General features: G+C 41.0%; 1 protein-coding gene across 14 annotated transcripts in view; it reads left to right on the top strand.

The window, feature by feature from the left end:
- The window catches only part of TNIK (TRAF2 and NCK interacting kinase), a 286,263-nt gene that overhangs the window by 181,207 nt on the left and 80,807 nt on the right, over positions 1–24,249 (top strand). For 9 of the 14 annotated variants that reach the window (XM_075861603.1, XM_075861606.1, XM_075861601.1 and 6 more), the window contains exons 10-14: positions 4,834–5,009; positions 5,428–5,494; positions 7,956–8,160; positions 21,561–21,671; positions 22,822–22,908. In XM_075861603.1, the coding sequence (XP_075717718.1) occupies positions 4,834–5,009; positions 5,428–5,494; positions 7,956–8,160; positions 21,561–21,671; positions 22,822–22,908 (646 nt within the window). The remainder of the gene's footprint in view (positions 1–4,833; positions 5,010–5,427; positions 5,495–7,955; positions 8,161–21,560; positions 21,672–22,821; positions 22,909–24,249) is intronic. The other 5 variants (XM_075861604.1, XM_075861614.1, XM_075861610.1 and 2 more) reach the window with 2 other exon arrangements.

Here is a 24,249-nt window from a genome sequence, read left to right as displayed (position 1 = left end):
TGAATTGGGGAAACTGGCCTTCTTAAAATTAAGTGTTTTTGCCCTCCCAGCCTGTGTTTGTTTTTTACAGTATAGGTAAAATATAACTATATTATGATCACTGTTACCGAGGTTTTCACGAACATTGACATTCCCAACTAGCTCTGTATTATTAGAAATGACCAGATCCAACAGAGCTTCACCTCTAGTCAGGTCTTCCACAAACTGGCCCATAAAATTTTCCTGCAACAGGTTGAGGAAATTTCTCCCCTTTGCATTTGAAGCCGCACCATGACACCAATTAATATCCCGGTAATTAAAATCTCCCATTATTACTACAGTACCCGCCTGTGCAGCCTGCTCGATCTGTTTATATATCTGACCATCCATCTCCCCCGTTATATTGGGGGGTCTATAGATTACACCAAAAGTAATTTTTTCAGTGTTTCCCTCCCTTTGTAATTCCACCCACAAGGTTTCAACCTCCTCACAATTTTCACCCTCTAATGTCTCTTTCACACTCCCTTTCATATCACTTCTCACATACAGATATACACCACCACCTTTCCTATTTGTCCTGTCTTTCCGAAACCGTGTAAAACCCTGTAGATTTACAGCCCAGTCGTGTGAAGAGTCTGGCCAGGTTTCAGCAACACCAACTATATCTATATGTTCCTCCAGTACCAAGGCCTCCAGCTCCCCCATTTTGTTTGCTAGACTTCTGGCGTTTGTGAACGTACACTTTAACTTGCCTTTAAATTTTTCACTTTCATTTTCAGAAATGTGATTATTTGACATTATTTGGGCATTTTTATTATTATTATTGTTGTTTTGTACCAAAAGGATCTCCTTATCCTGTTGTCTAGTCCTCTCCCCACAGTCTGTTTCTCCCCCCACCAATATAGTCTGACCCCTCTCTAACCTAACTACCCCTTTATTTTCTACATTGACCTCCCTCCTCAGCCCTAGTTTAAATACTCTGCCACCCCAGCTAGAATTCCCCCCCCCCCCCTTTCACAGCAGACCCCCTTCCATTTAGGTGAAAATCATCTGCAGAATACAGTTTGTACCCCAATGAAAAGTCAGCCCAGTGCTCTAGGAACCCATAGCCTTCTCCTCTACACCAAGACTTAAGCCATGCATTTAACTCCCTGAGCTCCCGCTGTCTTTACTGTGATACGCATGGCACAGGCAGTATTCCTGAGAATACAACCTTGGAGGTCCTTCCATTCAGCTTGTAGCCTAGTTCTTTCAAATTATTCTTAAGGCTCCTCCACCTACCATGTATTCTATCGTTGGTACCCATAGGGATCACGACAGCTGAATCATCACCAGCCCCTCCCAGTAATTTATCCACCCGTTCCACCATACGCCGTAAACCCTGGCACCAGGGAGACCGCAAATCATTCGCTTGAGGTGGTCTTGGCGACATATCCGTCTTCCAGATTATAGAATCCCCTATCCCCATCCCGCCGACTACTAGCTGGGGTGTTCCCCGGCTGTTAGGGAGATCAGTATCCACTAGGGCTGCCATTTCTGAGACCAACACCCTCGCATCATCACCCAACTTAACAATTTTGCTTGGAATATCAGAAACAGGATTGGCCTTCCTTTTTTGGACCCCTTTCTACTGCCCTTAACTACATTAACCCAGCTGCTTTCTACATTACTTGATGTTACATTAACCAATCCTAATGCAGCATGAGTGAAGTGCTTATTACAGGACCTGGAGGTTCTGCATCCTTCTTCTCCCAGGCAGGGCTTTATTCACCCATAGAATAATCAAAACTGTATTTCCTTGTTAGACCTTTCTGCCCAAGAGGGAGCATTGTGTCATTCTGTGATGAGATCCCGTTCATATTATATTAAAGCTTCTAAAATGTCCTCTATGGTTAGAAACACAGATGGGCAGGCAAACTCAAAGACAACTTCTCCCCTCATGGATTGGAGTGGATTTCTGATTGTCTATTAATCAGATGAATGGTTCATTTGATCAATTCCTGTGGAGCAACCATAAGTTACTCTCATTGCAATGATTACATGCCCCCTCAGTAGTCAATTAATCAAGTCAAACAAAATTGGTTAAAAAAAATGGCATATAACATTGCTCCTAAAAGGAGGTAGGAAACCGCATCCAGGCATCAAATACAAGTGAAGCTTCTTCACCCTTGAAAAAGGTATAATTGTCAAATGAATGTACATATCATGCTGATTAGATCTGATCCTGGCAACCCAAATCCATTAGACACATGAAATGCCCATAAGAGATCCTCTGCAGTAGAAGGTAACGAAAGGTGCTTATCGCCCTACATTTCACTGTGTAAAAAGAATCCCCTAAGGAAACTATACAGTCTACCACAGTTTAAATGCTAGCCAGAGCGGGGTGATCATCATTTGTGGAAGCTTTGCCAAAATAGCACTTTTCTATAACTTATTACACTAGAGATGTGATCAGGAGAACAATCCAAGTTCGGTACACAGGTGCCAATAGTTTGTAGCATGAGGCAGGGTTGTAATCAATAGAGTAATCCAAGTATAGTAGACTGATATGTATCTACAGTTTGTAGAGTAAGGCCGGAAGGAACTAGATTACTGGCAGGAAGTTTAATAGTCTGGCAAGGAGGAAATGCAAGGTCCAGGCTTAAATAGGAAGTCAAAATGGTGAGACTAATTAGGAGATCAAGGCAGGGAATCTCAAGAGGCAAGAATCGAGAGAAGCTAGACAACAAATTCAGCCGTGGAGCTGTCCAACATCCCCGATGGGTGAATGAGAAGCGCTACTGCCTGGGTCACAGGAGTTTCTGGGTTCGAAACCCGACAGTGGGAGCCTGATCTGTTTTGTTTATTTAGATAAACCCAAGTCCACATTGTATGGAGTCCTCCTAAAACTGGCTCCTTCGTCTTTAGAGCGTGCCTCCCAGAAATTAATACAAGACATGCCCAGCTTCAAGGAGGAACACATAGTTGAGTTGGCCTCATCCTTAAAATCTAATATAATAAGTGGTAAAGTGTTCTTGAGTACAAAAGGGACTGCACTTTCAGAGGTTTAGATAGGTGGAGGTTTGGCTGTTGGGACCCCCACCATAGATGAAACGAAGGAGCAAAAGTGCATTCCTCACTTGATAATAAAGATAGGTTTACACAGACATTCTATGTGAGCTGTCTTAAGCCTAATGAGGAGCACTGATCACAGCTGAAGGTACATAATGCTCAGCTAAGCACTTCTGCTCATTCGTTTCACCAATGGTGGGAGTCTCAGCACCCGGATCTCCACCGATCCAAACTACTGATATGTTTCTATGACATAGCTAAAGTATTCTGAAAGAAAAGTTACCAATTAAATCAAATGGCTACATAGTGTACATTGTACAAATACAGCTTTAAGCCCAGAAATTTCCACTCAAAATGTTCCTCTTGCAATACTGATAGAGATACATTCGGTAACCTGAAATGTGCATGACCCGAAAGTTCTGCAGGAGAGCAAATTACTTAATTAATGTTAAACAAAAATTTCCTGGTGTGTGTGCTTTAAAGGGAATGTGACGCTAGAAAAAAATGTATTTTTTCTTTAGTTAAACAATTAGTGTATAGGTGATTAAACATTGTTCTAATTTTTTTAATTTTTTTCACGAGTCAGGAAATATTATAAATTAGATTCTAATTTATAATATTTCCCAGTGCTGGTCACTAGATGGAGCAATTCCCAAAATTGCAGCATTGCATGTGGTAAAGCAACCACATTGCTTTATGCTGCAAAACTCACTCGCTCTAGTGAGCTCTCAGAATCCCCCCTCCTTTATCCTGGCTAGTGCCGGGAGAAACGAGGGGATTGAACGGTCAAACCTCCTACACTGTGTGTCGCCATTTTTTGAGCTAACACACAGTGTAGTAGGTTTACATACACTAGTAAACACACAGTAGAACACTTACATACATAGAAATAACTTACCTGCTCCAGTCGCCACCGCTCCCTCCGGTCCGTCCGCTCCGTCTGCTACCGCCGCTCCAAGTGCACAAGTCCGGAAGCCGCGACCGGAAGTAGTAATCTTACTGTCCGGCCGCGACTTCCGGTCTACAGGAAAATGCCGCCGGACGGCGCACTGTTCAACTTGGCTGTGTGGGAGCGGCGCATGTGCCGTTCCCACACAGACGGCGTACAGCATAGTGGATGGAACGGGCCCCGTTCGCATTCACTATGGGACTGTAGCTGCCGTATTCCATGTCTGTATGTGTCGTTAATCGACACATAGAAATGGAAAAAAAAATGGCAGCCCCCATAGGGAAGAAAAAGTTCAAAAATAAAAAAAAGTAAAACACAAACACACAAATAAATATAAAAGTTTTTAATAAAACACTAAAATCAAACTGATGTAAAATTTTTTTTTTTCGTGACACTGTTCCTTTAAAGAGGTGATCCTACTTGGCCTAGTGCAGTGCATAGTTCTAAACATGCCAGGGTCCTGTTAAGACTCCTCATGTTTTGTACACATAAAACCCTACTACTAAACTAAAAACTCCATCAAAAAGACATATTTTTGAGTGTAGTAAATTACAGTACGCATCTTTGTAAACTTGAGGCATTAGTGGAAAATTGCAAAATGTTTGATGTCCAAGATAGTATGGACACACATCCTCCGTAAAGTTTAAACCGAGGACACCTTTTTGGTTTAAATTCTATATTATATTGCATATTTCACATACACTTAGTTGCAATAGCTATTTTGTGTGCTTAACAGGATTGGATGTGGGTGGCGTGCTTGGAGAAGTTTGATGTATTGGAATTTCATATCCTTATCATATATTGATTATGCTTTCGAAGAAGTAGAGTTTCATTGCACCCAACTTTTTTTCCAGGTCTAAAAAGTTTCAGTCCTTTATTGAGAGCTGTCTTGTAAAGAACCACAGCCAAAGACCCACAACAGAGCAGCTTATGAAGCATCCATTCATAAGAGACCAACCAAATGAGAGACAAGTTCGAATTCAGCTCAAGGACCACATTGATCGAACAAAGAAAAAAAGGGGAGAGAAAGGTGAGTGGACTAGTCATGTTCATGACTTGTGAATGAAGTTTCATCTAATCGAAGATGTATTAACAAGATTTCAATGCCAGTGATGTGCTTATGTATAAAGTTGATGAAAAGTAGCTCAGATGTCAAGTATGTTAGCCAAAATTTGTTACCGCAATTTCTTCATTTACATCACATTCATATTAAAATTAAAAAAAACTTATAGATTACCTAATAATGTTGTTCCAGTTCTGAAAACTAAAATTAGGATCTAGGTTTTTCTCATTGAAGTCACCCTAGTTTAGCCAAACTCCGGTCAAATTATGGACTATTTCCTTGTATATTTGTTGATAACATTTTCTCTGTAGCAGTTCTTACTAAATGTTTTGTGAATGCTACTATACTATAACATGATGCTAAAAACGTGACTTAATTTTTGCAGATGAAACCGAATATGAATATAGTGGAAGCGAAGAAGAGGAGGAAGATAATGATTCAGGGGAACCAAGGTAATTTATTCTTTAAAAACTGCTTATCTGCTCAAAATAATTATATTTGACATGTTCAAATAGTTAATAACTGCACGCACTGATGGAAATTTTGACATACCTAATAATAATGTTTATATGAACCTGGTTTTTATAGTTATTCTGCTTTCTAAAAGGTTATAGTGGGGAAAGAGGGTTGTCAAAGTTTTTTTCAGACTTGCACGTTTATCCGTAATGCAGTATGCACTACTCCAAACATTAGTTTTATGTTAGGCTCTTTGTCGTCTTGGTAAGGTCTAGGAACACTTAGTCTGGGGAAGTGGAATAACTTTTTTGAGTTTCTGTTAAATAAATAATATGCCACAATGCACTTAGGAAGATGTAAATGATGTTCACATCAAGGTTAGGCACAAAATGGGCATTCCCTTTTTCTAGTCTATAATGCCACATTCTGCACGAGTAAAAACATATTGTTCCACTGAAGTTTAAATAATTTCAGAAAATACACAAATAATTGTATTTTATTGTCCTGTTCCTTCCTGGATCTCGTGTAGGAAGACATAATTCCACTTTGTGGAAATTAGTTGTCGAGATGGAGCATAGTTGTTGGGGAATGCGACCCCCTTCCCCAGATACAAATACAATGTTTTGTGTCCGGAAACGTCCGGAAACGTGGAGAAAACTGCTGAAATTATATTGATAAATGACTTTAGAAGTATATAGACGTGGAATTGGTATCCAGATTGTAACGCACACAAGTCAAGGTTCTAAATGAGTTTTAGTATTCCTTGAAATAAAATCTTTAAAGGCTATATACACACACCTATACAGCACAATTTTTGTTTGGTCCAATGCATTTAAAATATAAAATTGAAGTAACTTTGCCAATGGTCTTGGTTAAAAATGTCCTACCGGCTTATTTCTAATGCTCCTACGCAGATCTGTGTGGCCATGGTAACATACAAACAAACCCTGTAAAGTATGATTCTAAAACTGCCTTCTAGCTCTTATCTACTTTTTGCTGGCCTATAGAAGTTTTTTTCGTGGATTTTCCAGAATTACATCTGTGTTTCTCAATAAATATTCACTACACGTAACCCTCCTTTTAAGCTACATTAAAAAGATTTTCCAGCAAATAGCTTTTTATTCCATTTTCGTACAAAAAGAGGATTTTCTCTCAGACCACCTCCCATATAAAATATTCTTTTCAGTGTATAAATGCATACATAAATTGTAATCTTTCTCTGCATGGTTACACCTGACTGGCCAGTCATTGCTTTCAATGTCTACAAGCTCTACCCCATTGACTTTTCCATAGATTTCATACTCGCCTTCGAGTTCTCTCATGTTTACACCACCATACATTTAACAGGATTAAAAAAGACAGTTATTTCATGTGTATGGCCCCCTTAAGAAGGTGAGATTGGTCTGTTCCCTTTATACATACCAGTAAATACCCAATTGGATACAGCAACGAGACAGAATTGTAGAAGTTCATCCCAACTAATTCAAAGTAAAAGTTGAGGAGTTGAGTTGACGTTGGCAACCGCTCAAATTCCATCTCTCATTTTCCAACCTCTCTGGAAAATGAAAGCTTTGACCTTATTTGCTGTTATAGGTAATAACTCCACTTTTCCTTTAGGCGGAGTCCACACACTACCGACTATTTCCTAATGAAATTACCCCAAAAAGATTGTGGATTGTAACCTATACATTTTAAAAGGTGTAATCCGCAGTGAAAATACGACACAAATCTGCAAATGCCCTAAATTCCGTCTGAAATTTTTCTGCTACATGTGGATGAAGTTTTTATAACCCCATCCATATATAATGTACAGTATATTGCTGCAGATTTCACTGCAAGTCCGCATTAATTCTGCAGGGTGTGGATTCACCCTTACACTAGTTTCGATAAATCACTGTTTGCATAAGCACCATAAGTTTATATGCTTTGAATCGATTTTTGTAGATTCTAGATTTAGTAGCATTGTCTGTAATATGCTTACAGACTTTAAACAAACCATGTGTGTTGCCTAATCCTAAAGACGTGTTTTCTTCCATCTGCTCCTTCAACTACTGTTATATAAGAAGAACAGGTTGGGGCAAATATAAGGGCAAAACACATGACTGCCTGAGTAGGCAACACAAATGGATTATTTGTAGTCTGTAACCATCAAAACCCACAGGTCTACATGCGAAGTGCATGTACAAGGTACAGTATATTTAATCACAACTCTTTGCATACTGATTATTTTTTATTTCTGATACATTGAAGCAGTAATTAAAAAAGGATTGCAAATGTGTACAATTGCAGATATGACATCCGCTTAGTATTACCACCACGTAGCGTAACAGAGTCTCCGGCAGGTAAAACAAGGTGTAATATTCTTGATCCTCCACCTACCTAACTTGGTTTATGTTTTCACATGTTTAATGATATAAAGAATTGTTTTTGTTAATGGTTTTTTTCCACTGTGTTCAGCTCAATTTTAAATCTACCTGGGGAGTCAACCCTAAGACGGGATTTTTTGAGGCTGCAGTTGGCTAATAAGGAACGTTCAGAAGCCCTTAGACGTCAGCAACTGGAGCAGCAGCAACGTGAGAATGAAGAACACAAAAGACAGCTTCTGGCTGAGAGGCAAAAACGCATTGAAGAGCAAAAAGAACAAAGACGACGCTTAGAAGAGGTACACATTCTTTCTCTGTAAAAATGAATGTACAGCTTCTAGGAGCAAAGGGCAGATCTATTTAAACGTTAAAAATCATTACCAGCGTGCTATTGCAATATTATTTTTAACGAAAAAATCAATTTAGCAAGTCGTTGTGGATACCACACCAGGGTCTCTCAGTCCTGTGGTGTGACCTCCTTGACTTCCGTTATGTCAAAGCTAAGCAATACATTCTGAATTCTTCATTGGTCTTTACAGGTCAGATTTTTGCTCCGGTACTCTAATGCTTTTAAATATGCTGCTAGCTGAACAAATGCATGTGAATGAGGAAATTTCCCTCATTCAGCACATAAATATCTATTTTATTTTTTTGGGAATCCAGTAAATCAACTACTCTACAATGTGAGTTAAAGTAGACCGTATGTTCGGTTATGTTCACATTTGCATTGAAGCCTCCATTGCAAATTCTGTCAGATTTGATGGGAGGAATAGTGTTGCATGTAGCATTATTTTCTCGTTGAATCGACGGAACTGTAAGTCAATGGGGTCCATCAGACATACGACGGATCGGGTAGAGTGTTGTGGCTTCCATTATAAACAGAGCGTTAATTATGTAACTTTCAGATTTGTTCATTATTTAAAACAGATCTCTATTAAAATAACTATTTAAATATCATTTTTATTCTATTACCATAAAGGTTTCTGGAAGCATTATGAATAATTATTGGTATTAAATAGCAAATTTGTCTAGATACAGAGGCGAAACTATATGGGGCACAGTGGTTACAGTCGCACCAAGGCCACAGAGCCTGAAGGGGTCTAAAAAGTGTTTCTGACCCATATGTGATAGTTGGGTGGCCCTGTTACAGATTTTGTATTGGGGCCCAGTTATGCCTCTGCCGAGTTCTACAATAATACTAGGAGTATAAATGGGAGAATATTGCTCAGAGGATTTGCCAATTAGAAGTCTGGAAACGCTTGGTGACAACCCCTATGGGAGCTCTGATGTCAAATTTTCCTTTTTGTGTGTGAAATATATAGGAAAGGAAAAGATCTGACTAAAATGTGTAAATAGTTTTTATCAACTTGACACAAGGACTACTTAAAAGCTTATATTTACTGGTGGTTTTTAATTATTGTGTCTAATTTATAGGTGTCCTCTTAGGCCCCCTGCACATGGCCGTAGCCGTAATCCCGGTGCGTGAATATGGCTACGGCTGGCCTTGGACAGTTACCCGCATTTGCGGGCCGTGATTCCATTATAAAGTATAAAAGCACGGTCCGTAATATCAAAAAATAGGATATGTCCTATTTTTTGCAGAGCCTTTCTACGGCCAGGACACCTTCCTGTAAATTTGCGGGAAGTGTCCGTGGGTAATAGAAATGAATGGGTCTGTACATTTGTCCGTAATTGTAGATCAAAATTATGGCCGTGTGCATGGGGCCTATTTTGTAGGTCCTTGTTAACTCTCCATAGGGTATTGTCTAGTTTTTATGAAGTGCTTCTGTTTTTAGATTAATTTCTAGAACTATAATGTTCCACTTGATAAAATACATATGTTTTCTTGGCTTTTTAGTGAACATAAAAAGCACCTATCTCTATTATTGGCATAAACCAGTAATCGAAGGCGCTGATGTCGATCAGAAAGCTGCACTACCCATGAAGGAACTGTTCCCACTGTGCTTCCCAAATTGCTATACAAAATATAGGTTGAAAAACTTGAATAGTCCAAGGCACAAAAAACACTCACCTAAAAATAAAGTGGCTGACACAAAGAACTACAGCACACAGACGTTATATCTGTGCTTTCTAAAACAAAGGCTTGCAGATTGCATCTTTTGTAGATGCAGAATGATGAACAGACTCCATTATGTGCCAGTTATTCTCAAAGCATTATCTATCACTGCAGCATTATGTACCTACTTTATGTCCCTCTACTGGCAATTGGCACAGGAAGCAGTGGGGGTTGTAGTTGCTGCTCAGCACATGCTTGACAAGATGTCCTTTCTGATAAGCACTCAGGCGAAGCCGTTCTGCTGCCCATCAACAGGAAGTTGAGCGGGTGATTACTTTACAAATGCATGAGTGTTGTCAAGTGCCGTTTCAGTGTTATGTAGTACTCTTGTCATAGTGTAGAACTGTATGTGCAGAGGTGAATATATAGATCCAGACTATACGCTTCTGTGGATTTAGATGGATGATATATTAAAAATATCTGATTAGCTTCGTATACAGACAAAAATGTATGATCTTGTGTTGTGATTTCATTCCAGCAACCAGTGCACTGAAAACGCAATTGTGAAAACCTTAAAAAAATTGTGTTTAAGATGTTAGAAGAAAAGATTATATAGACCAGGGTAATCCCCTACTTCAGAAGATAGCACTTTCTTTCCAGTGGGGCTTGACATGGTTCCATCAAACATCCTCTTGTAATATTGTGGTATTGAAGCATCTCTGAACAATGACACTGGAGCACTTTGAATGATGGGTTTTCCTCAGGTTTAAGTGACCCAAGCACAGATGGAGAATTGGATTATGGCTGGAAAGCTGCAAAAGGAGGTGGCTACATGACCTCAGGAAGAGGAGATAGCTAGATGGCTGCAGCAGAAAAGAAAACAAGGCTGCATCAGATGAAGGTGTTGGAGGAGATGGCCTTGTGATTGAAGAAGATCGCGCCTTGCCACAGGAGGAAATGGCCATAGCAGATAAAGAGAAGTTGTTGGCATAAGCATAATGGAAAGAATTCAAGAGGAAAAAACAACAACATTGAAGAGGCTGTTAAAATAAGCCAAGGTCACCCTAAACATCTCCGTACTCGGCATGAAAGTCCTTTACCCATTCTGTCTTCCATGTTGGCACTTCTAGTGTTTTGCTGGTAAAGGAGATTACAGATTGCCAGTGAACATGAATACGACGACAATTCTAAAACCACTGCCTTCTCCTCTTGGGCTTCAGACAAATATAATGCATTTCCCAAAATCATGATATTGTAGATTACAGAAACAGCGTTCACATCTATCACCTAGCTCTTTCTAGATACTCCCAGCAACATTTAACAAAATCTATTCTGTTTGGAACGCCATCCCACACTATGCAAGAAAGACTTATTGGAGTGTCACAGTCGTACAAACTTGAGTCCACAGCGCTTCACATTGTAGACTGTAAATGAGAGAAGGTTATGATGTTTCAATCTGAACTTCTTATTCAATTATATTATTAACTTTTTGAAGGAATTGTCAAATCCTTTGGTGAACACTGTGAAAATATCAACTACTGTCTTAAAAACACCTCTGTTCAAGCGCCACCAAACTCAGCCAATATCCAGACTTCTGTAGTTCATGTAAACTGGAGTACATTGTACATCAAAATACACTATATGGACAAAAGGATTGGGATACCTAAACATTTTCACGTTGGGTCTGTGGACCCACTGGACCGTACAGCCTTGACGGTATGGCAGCTGGCCAACAGGACGCAGGTCACAGTCTATAGTTCGTATAGTGTACCTGTGGCAGCTCGGACAGTGGCAATACAGGCTCGACTGGCACCAGGCAGCAGGCAGACTTCAGGCGTGGTGTAGCAGGACAGGCGTGGTATACAGCACAGCACGACTTCAGCACGGCACTTGACCAGGATAGCACGGGATACGTGTACAGGAACGGGGAACACTGGGAACTGGAAAACACTAGTAGACCATTTGCTTAGACAAACTTTGGGTACGGCAACAACGCTCAGGCATTGCAGGAAGGGGCTGGGCCCTTCTTATAGTCCAGGGTGCTCATGGGCTAATTTACTACTAATTTCAGGTGCGCGCGCACGCTTGTGCCCGCTCTTAAAGGGACCTGGCCGGGAGATGTGGAAGTGAGCGCTGGCATCTCCTGAGGAGGAGATGGGGACCAGCGCTCACAGTTCCATGGCTGCGGGCGTCAGGGGGTGAGTGAGCCTGACGGCCTGCGGCCATGAGCATGACAATATCCCCCCTCTTATGCCCCCTCCTCTTGGGGCCAGAACGAGAGAGAAACTTCTTCAGGAGGGTAGGAGCATTGAGGTTCTCTTCTGGCTCCCAGGACCTCTCTTCAGGACCAAACCCCTTCCAATCCACCAAATAAAAGGTTCTTCCACCCACTCGGTGTCCAGGATCTCCTTTACCTCAGAAGTCTCTGATGAACCGCTGGGAGCCACTGCAGGAGTGGAAGTCTTGGAGTAGTGGTTCAAGATCACCGGCTTCAGCAGGGTGACATGGAAGGAGTTTGGGATCTTGAGGGTAGGAGGCAGCTGAAGCTTGTAGGAAACAGAGTTGATTTTTTTGCAAAATCTCGAAGGGTCCAAGGAACCTGGGTGCAAACTTGTACGATGGCACCCTCAGCTGGATATTCCTAGAGGGCAGCCAGACCTTAGTACCTGGAAGGAACTGGGGAGGCTCTAGTTTTCTTGTGTCTGCCTTTCTCTTAATGCGGTCGACCGCCAGCAGAACTGTAGAAAGTCCCTGAATGCAGAGTCAGCTGCAGGCACCTGGGACGTTGTGGAGACAGGAAGAGGTATACAAGGGTGTTGGCCATAGACCATGAAGAATGGGACTCTTAGCGGTGGACTCACTAGTATGGTTGTTGTAGGAGAACTCAGCCCAGGGAAGCAGATGCACTCAGTCATCATTCTGCCTGGAGATAGTGTCGTAGATAGTTCTCCATAATCTGGTTTATTCTCTCGACTTGACCATTGCACTGGGGATGGTAGGCAGAGGAAAAGTCCAACTTCACACCGAGGAGTACGCAGTGGGCTCTCCAGAACTTCGAGGTGACCCCCGATCCGACACAATATGTAGAGGCAAGCCGTGCAGACGGAAGATGTGTTGGACGAAGAGATTGGCCAGTCGGGAAGCAGACGGTAGGCCGGTCAGTGGAACTAAATGAGCCATTTTGGAGAATTGGTCCACTATCACCGAGACCGTACTGCAACCAGCAGAGAGGCAGGTCCGTAACAAAGTCCATAGCAATATGTTGCCAGGGAGCATCGGGCACAGACAACGGCTGCAGCAGGCCCGCCGGTTTGGAGTGGGCAACCTTATTTGTTGCGCACACTGTGCAGGCGTAGACAATGTCCGTGTTGTCTTTGGGAAGCGTGGGCCACCAGAACTGACGAGCGATCATGTATCGGTTCTTACGGATACCCACGTGACCTGACCATTTGGAACTGTGGAGGATTCTTCTTCTGTCCGCCAGACGCACAAAAGTCCTCCTTGGGGGAATGTCTCTAACTTGCAGAGGGTTGACATGGATGATGCAGGATGGGTTAATGATACTCTGTGGAGACTCCATAGTGTCCTCTGTCTCGAATGACCTGGACAAGGCATCGGCCCTCACATTCTTGTCGGCCGGACGGTAGTGGAGCTCAAACTGGAAGCGACCACCTGGCCTGACGAGGATTCAGTCACTGGGGCGTCTGGAGATAAGTGAGGTTCTTGTGGTCCGTAAATATCAAGATGGGATGAACTGCGCCCTCAATAGATGTCTCCACTCCAGAGCCAATTTGATGGAAGTGAGCGCTGGCGTCTCCTGAGGCCTCAGGAGGTGAGTGAGCCTGACGGCCCGCGGCCATGGGCATGACACATTACACCTACAGGATCTTTTATGACATCCCATTCTAAATCCATAGGCATTGATATGGAATTGGTGCCCCTTTGCAGCAAAAACAGCTTTCTTTGTGTCTGTGGGAATTTTTGTTCATTCATCCAGAAGAGCGTTTGTGAGGTCAGACACGGATGTTGGATAAGCAGGTCTGGCTCACAATCTTCATTCGAGTTCATCTCAAAGGTGTTCGATGGGGTTGAGGTCAGAGCTCTATGTGTGGGAGGCTTGTTCTTCCACACCAAACTCACCCAACCATGCCTTTATGGGCCTTGATTTGTGCACTGGGGCACAGTCATGCTGGAACAGAAAAGTGATTTCCGCAAACTGTTCCCACAAAGTTGGAAGCATACAATTGTCTAAAAAGTTTTGGTATGCTGAAACATTAAAGAGGCTCTGCCACCGCATTATAAATGCCCTATCTTTTACATAATGTGATCTGCGCTGTAATGTAGATTACAGCAGTGTTTTTTATGTAGAAAAACGATCGATTTTGACGGAGTTATGACCTATTTTAGATTTATGCAAATGACTTTCTTAATGCCCAACTGGGCATGTTTTTACGGTTTGACCAAGTGGGAGTTGTGTAGAGAAGTGTATGACGCTGACCAATCAGCATCATACACTTCTCTCCATTCATGTACTCATCAGAGATTACACTTGCTGTGCTGTAAGTCCCACACAAACGTTACCGAATTGTCAGGATTGTGAATAGACATCGCGTCCTGGCTGGAAGCAATGTCTATTCACTCTCAAGACGCTTCAGTAACGTTAATGTGTGAGTATGTGACTGCACAACATGATCTAGCAAGATCAGTATGTGCTGAATACATGAATGGAGAGAAATGTATGATGCTGATTGGTCACTGATTGGTCAGCGTCATACACTTCTCTCCACAACGCCCACTTGGTCAAAAAGTAAAAACACGCCCAGTTGTCTATTAAGAAAGTCATTCGCATAAATCTAAAATAGGTCATAACTTGGTCAAAATTGATCATTTTTCTAAATAAAAAACACTGCTGTAATCTACATTACAGTGTCGATCATGTAGAATATAGGGCATTTATAATGTTGGTGATGTAAGGTTTGCATGCAGCTGCTCGGCCATGGAAACCCATGCCATGAAGCTCCTGGTGCAGTTTTTGTGCTGATGGTAATGCCAGAAGAGGTTTGATACTCTGCAATTATTGAGTCCGTGCTCTGTAACTTTACGTGGTCTGGCACTTGGCTGAGTTGCTATGGTTGCTAAACACTTCCACTTATATATCACTCACAGTTAGTCGTGGAATATCTAGAAAGAAGTTTTGCAAACTGACTTGTTGCATTGGTGGCATCCTATTACAGGACCACGCTGGAATTCAGTGATCTCTTTAGAACGTTTATGAAGGCGACTGCAGGGCTAGGTGCTGGATTTTTACACCTGTGTCAGGGACTGAATGAAACGCCTGAATTCAATGATTAAGAGGTGTGTCCCAATACTTTTGTCCATATAGTGTATTTCCGTTAGTATATGATTCGTGGATTGTTCTTTGCTTGGGAATTGTTACGTAGGTCTATCGTTCTTTATCCAATTAATACTGCATGCCTCCCTTCATCTTAATATAGCTTTTTGCTGGTTTTACCAAAAATTATTAGAATGTATTAATGACTGCCTTATTTGTCATGAAAATATTATTTAGTCTAACAAACTAAAACTATATTTTCAACTTCAAACTGAAACATCCCAATTTGTGCGTTTAGGCCCGGTTATAAAAGAAGCTTTAATCACGAGATTGATTAAAGGAGCACTAACAGTAAAGTTTTTATATAAGAAAAATAAGATACTAGTGTACCGTACATATAAAACAGGATGCATCTTGGCAGTACTGATATTTGACATTCTGCTCTTTTCACCCTTCACTCTGGTGTTTGGGTTCTGGCGCAATAATGTTGTAAGGAAAAAATGTCCGCATGGATAGTACCAACAGACTGCTGTGGTCATACGACATACCTCATTATGTAGACTCATCATTTTGCCAGAATCTAGACACAGGAGTGGTGAAAACTAATGGGGGATCTGAGCAGAATTTCTAAAAAATATTTTACAAACTCTTACGTTTTTAACATGGGGGGGGGCTTTAGGGCCTGTTCACCTCCGCGCCGAGGTTCCCTTTGATGTTTTCCGCTAGACCTTTCCGTCAGGGGAACCCATCAACGGAAAGGGAAACGGAAACCATAGCTTTCCATTTGCATTACCATTGATTGCATCGATTTCCATGGTAATGCTTCCGTAGCAAGTGATTTCCGTTTGCTTTTGTTTTGTAAGGTTTCCGTTTTTTGGGCGGAAACCATAGTTCAGTCGACTACGCTATTGTTTCCGTCCAAAAAATGGAACGTTACAGAACTAAAACAAACGGAAACCATTTTCAACGGAGGCATTACCATTGAAATCAATGGTAATGCAAACGGAAGCTATGGTTTCCGTTTTCCTTTCCGTTCATAGGTTCCTCCGACGGAAAGGTCTAGCGGAACCCATCAGCTTTTGTTGTTCTCAGAAAATCACTATGTATATTGGGTAATAAATAAATAAGACAAATGTGACCAGTGCTGAAAACATTTACATACAGCCATATAATTTTCACTGCGAGTTGCTATAGCATTATAGGTTGTAAAGGAGTAGTTATTAGTAAGACACATTTTTCTGTTACCCAGTTAATGCTTGAATTCTGCGTTACCCTGATCTCTATAGTAGTATTAGACCGATTACCACACTTTCAGAAATCTTAAATGATCACAAAAATGATTAAAACATCAGGTATAACAAATGGTTAAATAATGCCATATAAATGTTACCTTGTAAACCATCAGAGGAGAACCCAACCAGATGTCATATTACGCGAGGAAGGAAACGCCAACCACATAAGTTGTCGAATAACTACATAAATACAGGGAAACAGAGTTTTGTGTACAGCATTTTACATTTCAACTAGTTAAGTCAAACTTCATCAAAAAGATTTCTAGATGTGTAATGTAGAGATTCTATTAGACCCGGGTGTAAGGATGCTTCTGAAACTTTGTGGAATCAGTTACCTATAGTTTCCTTAATAGATCGTGCAAACTTTAAAGATCTCCATCAAGTTTGTGTGTATGGGGAGAATTTTTGGGCCACTGTGATAATGTGCAGTAAAGCAACTCATGTGCAACATTAATCTACAATTGTCTGTAATATGCCGGATCATTTAATCTGTAGCTTTAGTTTTATAGCAAGATAAGGCCTTGTTCACACGGCGTGTATATGACGCGTTTTACTCTACAAAAACACATGCTTTAAGCTTCCCATTGACATCAATGGGAAGGCACATAATAGTGCATACGTTATAAATAAAAACCGTTTTTTTGACACATGCGTGTTTAAAAAACACGTCATGTAAACGAAGTGGTGTCAGATGAATTCTTTGGCGCACAAAAACGTTAAACGCTTAAACGCTTACACGTCGGTTTTTTTAGTGCCGAAAGAACAAGGCCTGATAGGTACAGCAGTGCTTTGCATTACAGTCTATGGCCCATCTTTACCTCTCCCTAGAGAAGCAAAAAGGGGCATGATGTTCTGCAAAGCACCGCTGTTACTTCAATATAGCTGTCGTTGGGGTTTCAGCACCCAGACCCTCACTGATGTTTGACATGTCAGAAGTTTAACTGGAGGTACATGTTAGAGACAGTAAATCTAAAATCCACTCTCTCCTTTTAATCTGCCTCCACTGGATGTTTGCACCCCTTCCCCAATTAGTTACTTTCCTATACACTTTGGTTTATTATACTCCAGTCCTCTAGAATTTTTTGTGTGATCAAAACAGATCCTAGTAGGCCACGGAATTAAATGGTTATAGCCTTTTCAGTGACTGAAACATAGTATGTGTAGAAATGAATCGCTTGTTAATATACATAAAGTGTTTGCAGCAAATACCCGACCTCATGCTTACATGTTATTAGACAGCTCCTCTCCACTGCTTTGTATCTTTGCCCTCAACTTTCTGCTTAATACACGTGTGACTTTTGTTTGGACCCATCAATAGATCATTATAAATGCTATTAGCACTACTTGGCTTTTTGTATGTTCTTTTGTCATTTGCAAGTATTTGTGCATATTTCTTTCACACCTTCCAGATTGTGTTTCATTTATTGGCACATAAAGTGGAGCTCCACCTTTTTGGATCTTTTTTAAGTAGTATTGCAGTTGCCTAATATAACGTTTACGCTACTTAGTATTCCCATTCAACATTGGTCCCAATTGCTTGTGCAAATCTATAGCCAATTTGAAAGAACCATGCAGGACATTTTTTTTGTTTCAAAGATAAAATCTAATATTACTTAGTTACCATTAAAATATATGCAAAACAGATGCATAAAAAAGTCATGAGAGACAGACGCGTTTCGCAAGGAATGCTTAGTCTAGACGAAGACCCCTAGACGAAGCATTCCTTGCGAAATGCGTGTTAGGTGTGGTGGACCCCCTGATACTTTTTCTCCTAGGCCTTTGCCTCCAGCTTGGCCATTCATTATGTCATTCTAGATGAACACATTGTATCCAATAATTTGTATCAACAGTACTTTGTGACTTTTGTATCTACAATATATTTATTATGGTCTGTATCTGGGGTCAACTCTGTATGTGTGGAGTCTGTGTCTCTCATGACATTTTTTTATGCGTCTGTTTTGTGTATTTTTTAAAGGTAACAAATATTGGATTTTATCTTTGAAAAAAATTTATGTCCTGCACGGCTCTTTCGAATTGGCTGTAATATAATGTTAAGCCAAATGGGTTATGAGTAGGAGCTTTATGTATAACAGATCAGGGCAATGGTGGGGAAATCAAATTCTCTGCTTCTGCCCGCCAGGCATTACCAGGGACTTGTTACTGAAGCAGCTCCTCAGTCACATTTTAAAGGGGTAGAAAACCCATTTTAAATATACTGTTACGAAATTTTGAGTTAAAGCGGTATTCCCAGAATGGACAATTATCATCTATCCACAGAAACACAGTGAGGAGGACATTGAAGGGAGCGTTGGTAGAGCATGCACTTGGCTGTTTCCGTCAGTCCCATAGACATTGAATACAGGTGTAATCGTCGCTCTATTCAAGCTCCTCCTTACTGCGGGGGTGCAGTGGGGGGATCTGGGGCCCCTAGCGATTACCTATACTGCGTCCTACCCCACCTGACAGGTGATTATTGTCCATTCTGGGACAATTCCAATTAATAGAAGGTAGCACCCCATTAGTGTCCACATCTATTAGTGAGAGCAACTTCAGGACTGATCTTGTCCTGGAGGACTCTTCATGTCCGTGCATTACATGGGACAGCTCGTTGCTTAATTTGCAGTGGGGCTGCAGGGGAATTTAACATTTGCTGTTGGGTTCCCCCACAGGTTATAACTAATCACTGAAGGTCCCAGCAGCAGGACACCCTGAAATCATTTTATTGTTGCGAAACCCTTCTAACAACCCCCAGCATCTGACCTCCATTCTGTTTACTGGCTACAGATCATTCTAATGTTTTCTATGGCTTTAATATTTAGTGTATTACTATTCAGACATTAGACGGTTTGTATAATAACGATCATGATGAACTGGAGTAAATCATTTACTCTCAGGGGTCAATGCTACTTACGTAGGAGGTTACTATAATTATCCAGTCATATATGAATAAGGGTTCTCTACCATGACTGTCTGTAAAAATGATCATCTGCATTCCTTCCATCTTCGAGTCGATTTCGTATTGTATTTGATGAGTTCTAGTAATTAAAGATTGATTTGGAGATCGGCTTCATTGCATGTGACACTAAAGCAGTCACTTGTCGTTATTTACACAGCACCGCTCTCCTGTGGCCGGTTCACCAAAGTGCACCCCTGCTGTATAATGTAGCATCTTGCACATGAAATATTGCCGCTTCTCCTCCCACACATCCACAAGGAAGCTTTGTAGTCAATACTTTGTTTCTGATTGTTGGTCGCTGAATGATCTATTAAAATTCTGTCAAGCCTTTATGGTTATTAATGAGGAGATTAAAATGTTCTTGCAATACGGTTATTCAGTCTTTTATCTGTATTCAAAGAGATATTCTTTCTGTAGAGATGATTTTAATGAGTATTTTTTTACCAGTAATTTTTTATATAATACATATATAAGCAGTTGTGGTGTACTTTTGTATTTTTTGTTTAAATTGTGTTGTTCTGGTCAACTGTTCCTTGTGTGTTTTCAAAAAGGTACCATAGGAAAGGCCGCCATTACACCTCGTAGGGTCTGTCACCTATTCTAGTCTTCTCAATGGCAAATCTGTCAGGAAATGTAGAGGCATGTAAACTAGCATTGTATAACCAGGACAACGTATCCTTTGTGGCCGGGATCACACACACCAACTTTATAAAAACTCTGTGTGTGATTCTGTCCTGGAGTTTGGAAAACACAGGTGAGAAGTAAAAGTTGTCAGGTTTTTGGGTATCTTACCCTCGACTGAGCTGACCTCACCATTACTCTTGAGAATGAAGGGTTGTACCAACTTCACATCAATGCATTTGGTTTGGAGATAGTCAAGAAACAAATTTGGATGTGATGTTTGCGTGTCCACTGACATTTGGTGTTGGAGGGTATATTATAGATATAGGGCATTATAGATTTGGTTCTTCAGAATACTGCATAATACTAAACACTAAATGTACATCCTCTATATGTGATGGTCTATATGACTGGATTTAAAGAGGCTCTGTCACCAGATTATAAGTGCCCTATCTCCTCCATAATCTGATTGGCGCTGTAGTGTAGATAACAGCAGTTGTTTTTATTTTGAAAAACGATCATTTTTGAGCAAGTTATGAGCTAGTTTAGATTTATGCTGATGAGTTTCTCAATAGACAACTGGGCGTGTTTTTACCAACTGGGCGTTGTATAGAGGAGTGCATGACGCTGACCAATCAGTGACCAATCAGTGTCCTACACTTCTCATTGTTCCAGCCCAGCATGATCCACAGCACAGTGTGATTGTGCAGTGAAAGAAGCTGGGCTGCAATAATGAGAAGTGTATGTCACTGATTAGTCACTGATTGGTCAGCGTCAGACACTTCTCTTCACAACGCCCAGTTGGTAAAAAGTAAAAATACGCCCAGTTGTCCATTGAGAAACTCATTAGCATAAATCTAAACTAGCTCATAACTTGCTCAAAAATGATCGTTTTTCCAAATAAAAACCACTGCTGTTATCTACATTACAGCGCCGATCAGACTATGTAGGAGATAGGGCACTTATAATCTGGTGACAGAGCCTCTTTAATACTTTTCTGAGTTTGTATGTATGCTTTTGGAATATTTTGCCAGACTGATCTTGAAGTTGTATCTAGGAACGAATCCCTTTTTGTTTCCTTAAACATTCCCACAAAGCTTTAAAATGAGATTTCTGCTGACTTGCAATATTTGCCTGTCTCTAGCAATTGGGATTGCACTAGAAATGAATCTGGACAGAACAAGTGCTGCTTCTGCAGAGCTTGTCCATCTAGTGTATGCAAAAACATTTTTAGATTTTCAGAAACACGTTTGTGTATATTATTTGAAAATGTTTTCATACAGTGTGCAACTCTATTGCTCATACTTTCTAGTACATTTTGAGTAACAAAACATTTCCACCGGCCAGTAATGCATTGTAGGTAAACATACCGTGTATATAACGCAACATGATACAGTGGACTATAAGAAAATCTTAGAATGTAAGCTTTTCCTTGAACTATGAATTGATTGTATTCGTAACGGTTCTCTGGTTTGCTTCAGCAACAGAGGAGAGAAAAGGAGATGAGGAAGCAACAGGAGAGAGATCAGCGTCGGCGTTATGAGGAGCAAATGCGGAGAGAGGAGGAACGAAGAAGGGCTGAACATGAGAAGGTTTTATGTCTTTTATTGGATACATTTATTTGAATGCTGAAATACATTGACATGGACTGTAGAATAATTCGCATTTTTCCAATCTTTTGGATAGTCTGCTCACGTGATAAACTGGAGACAGCTGCTGTCATTGCTACAATATCCACTCCTTGAATCTATATTGTGTTATAATGCAATTAAAACTAAGAAATTTTCTATTTCTGTCCCAGGAGATCAGCTATTTCCCCTCTTCTCACAATGCTGTGTCTGGATGTAAGGGCAATTGGCTGCAGAAGGAGCCTCCCCGCATTGATCTGTCTGCAGTTGGAGCCCCCTTAAGTAAAGGGGTTGTGCGGTGCTGCTCACTTTCTCCCGACCTGATATCAGGCATGGAGAGACGTTATAACTGCACCGGGTGGGACAGTTGCCAAGGCAACCATCAGTCGCCTGGTATGTATCATGCACTAGTCCTATTCGAGTTAATAAGACTCGTGTACAATACCTGCGGCTTTTGGACGGTTGCCTTGGCAACTGTCCCGCCCGGCGTGGAGCAGTATCTCTACCCGCCTGATATCTTCTGATCAGGCGGGAGTGAGAGGCGCCACAAAACTCCTTAAAGCCTTGCCCCCTTGGTAATCTTCCAGTCGAAATTAACCCCCCCCCCCCCCCCTGTTCTCTGGCAGGCTGACAAACCCTGAGGACACGTTTATCTGCTGCACACTTTAATTATTTATTCCTTGGTTTAGTATTTCTTTAAAAAAAAGTGCATATAATAAACAAAAGCAATAATTGTATATCAAAAAGATCCAGAACACAAATGTTACACTTCTATAAAATGTTAAGTGATTTAAACGCTGCATGTCTACTGTGGAGATTACATCATGATTCAAGGAGAATTATAGGAAAGTCCATACTGATCAATAAGTATAGGGAGGTTCAAGGTCTCCCAACAGTGCTTAGTAATATGCAGCTCAAGTTCATGTACCGGTATCCGAACCGGAGCTAACACTTCTATCCTGTTTTACTTGGGGAATTCTGTACTGCTTATTTTAGATTTCTTAGCTTTTTTTTTTACTAATTTGTGTTATTTCTTTTATGTGGTATCTAATGTCCTATTTCCCTAATCTCTAGCTTTCTCACTTCTTTCTCTTTCGGACACTGTCCCTGCCAGGAGTACATCAGGCGACAGCTAGAGGAAGAGCAGAGGCAATTAGAGATCTTGCAGCAGCAATTACTGCAGGAACAAGCCCTGCTTCTGGTAATGAACGTGTGCCCTGCTCCAGCATGTCCACTCCATTGTGTGTGTGCCATGACAGCAAGCGTTTGTCAACCATGCCACCCTCATGACATATTGCATGACATTTGCATGTTGTTATGTCTGTATTTGTGACGCCCTGGATTACCAATATCATCATTTGCAACATGGCCAAAGAAAAAGTTCTTCAACCTGCACATAGTATTTAGCCGCTATGATGCTAACTATTTGTGCAACGGAGACTGTTCCATTCCATCCTTTAGTGTAATACAATTGCAACATGCAAACAGAAATTCCACAGTATAAAGTACTAACTTTAGTTTAGAAATTTAAGGGGTTATCCGAGGATTTACAAAATTGGCAGCAGAGGATGAAATTACATAGTAAACTAGCGGATACTCACCCCCTGAAGTGCCCACAGCTCCAGCACTGAGGTCCCGTTCTCTGCCACTCCAGTCCCACAAGATCCTGCAGCAGTCATGTGCTGCTGAGGCCAGCGATTGGCTGCGGCGTCACATGACTGATGAACGGCACGTGTCTGCAGCATTATATTTGGGATTTTTATGCGACTGCAGGCACTATAACATCTTGTTTGCCAGGATGGAGAATAGATCAGCAATGTCTTTGCATTTGCATCAACCTTTCATATGTGGTTGTTCAAGCTTGTGTTTCCAAATGTTATTTTTCCTGGAGTCTTATTTTCGCTTAACCTAAAATCTTTATCTTACTGTAAATTCACAAACCACAAATGGAAAAAGTGGAGTTTAAGTATTGGAATTGTTTAACCTCATGTGGACCTTAAAAGAAAATTTGGGGTCGATTCTCAATACCGGGTTACCGGGTTAAGCATATTAGGGTTATGATCCAGAGCAAACTTGTATGAATCTTTTATTTTACAATAATTACAGGGTACTTGCTTAATCTTTTCCTCAGTGGTAGGTGTCGCCTACACACTCTCTTCAAGCTTAAAGGCTATGTATACCTTTTTAAAACGATTTCTTTTGTTTTTTAATAAAAATGTGTATCCGTGTGTTTTGTGCAACTTTGTAATTACATATTTTTTACTTTTTGAGATACAGCTGCTTTGTATCCTGTATACAGAGCAACTGTATCGTGCGCTGAAACCTGTATCCGAAAGGTCGGCAGCACTGACGGATTCAGTGTCAGCGAGTCCTGCATGTCACTGACACTCAGGATCCACCTGTAATCGATGACCTCTAAGTCATGAATTTAGATGTAATCGATAACCGCTCGATCCCGCATATTAGAGACACGCAGGACCCGCTGACACTGCACCTGTCAGTCCCGCTGACCTGACAGATACAGGTCTCAGCGCACGATACA

Source organism: Rhinoderma darwinii, chromosome 4 (genome assembly GCF_050947455.1).
Source record: "Rhinoderma darwinii isolate aRhiDar2 chromosome 4, aRhiDar2.hap1, whole genome shotgun sequence".
Taxonomy (NCBI): Eukaryota; Metazoa; Chordata; class Amphibia; order Anura; family Rhinodermatidae; genus Rhinoderma; species Rhinoderma darwinii.
The sequence above is the reverse complement of the archived record's forward strand: the minus strand, read 5'-3'. Positions and strand labels throughout refer to the sequence as shown.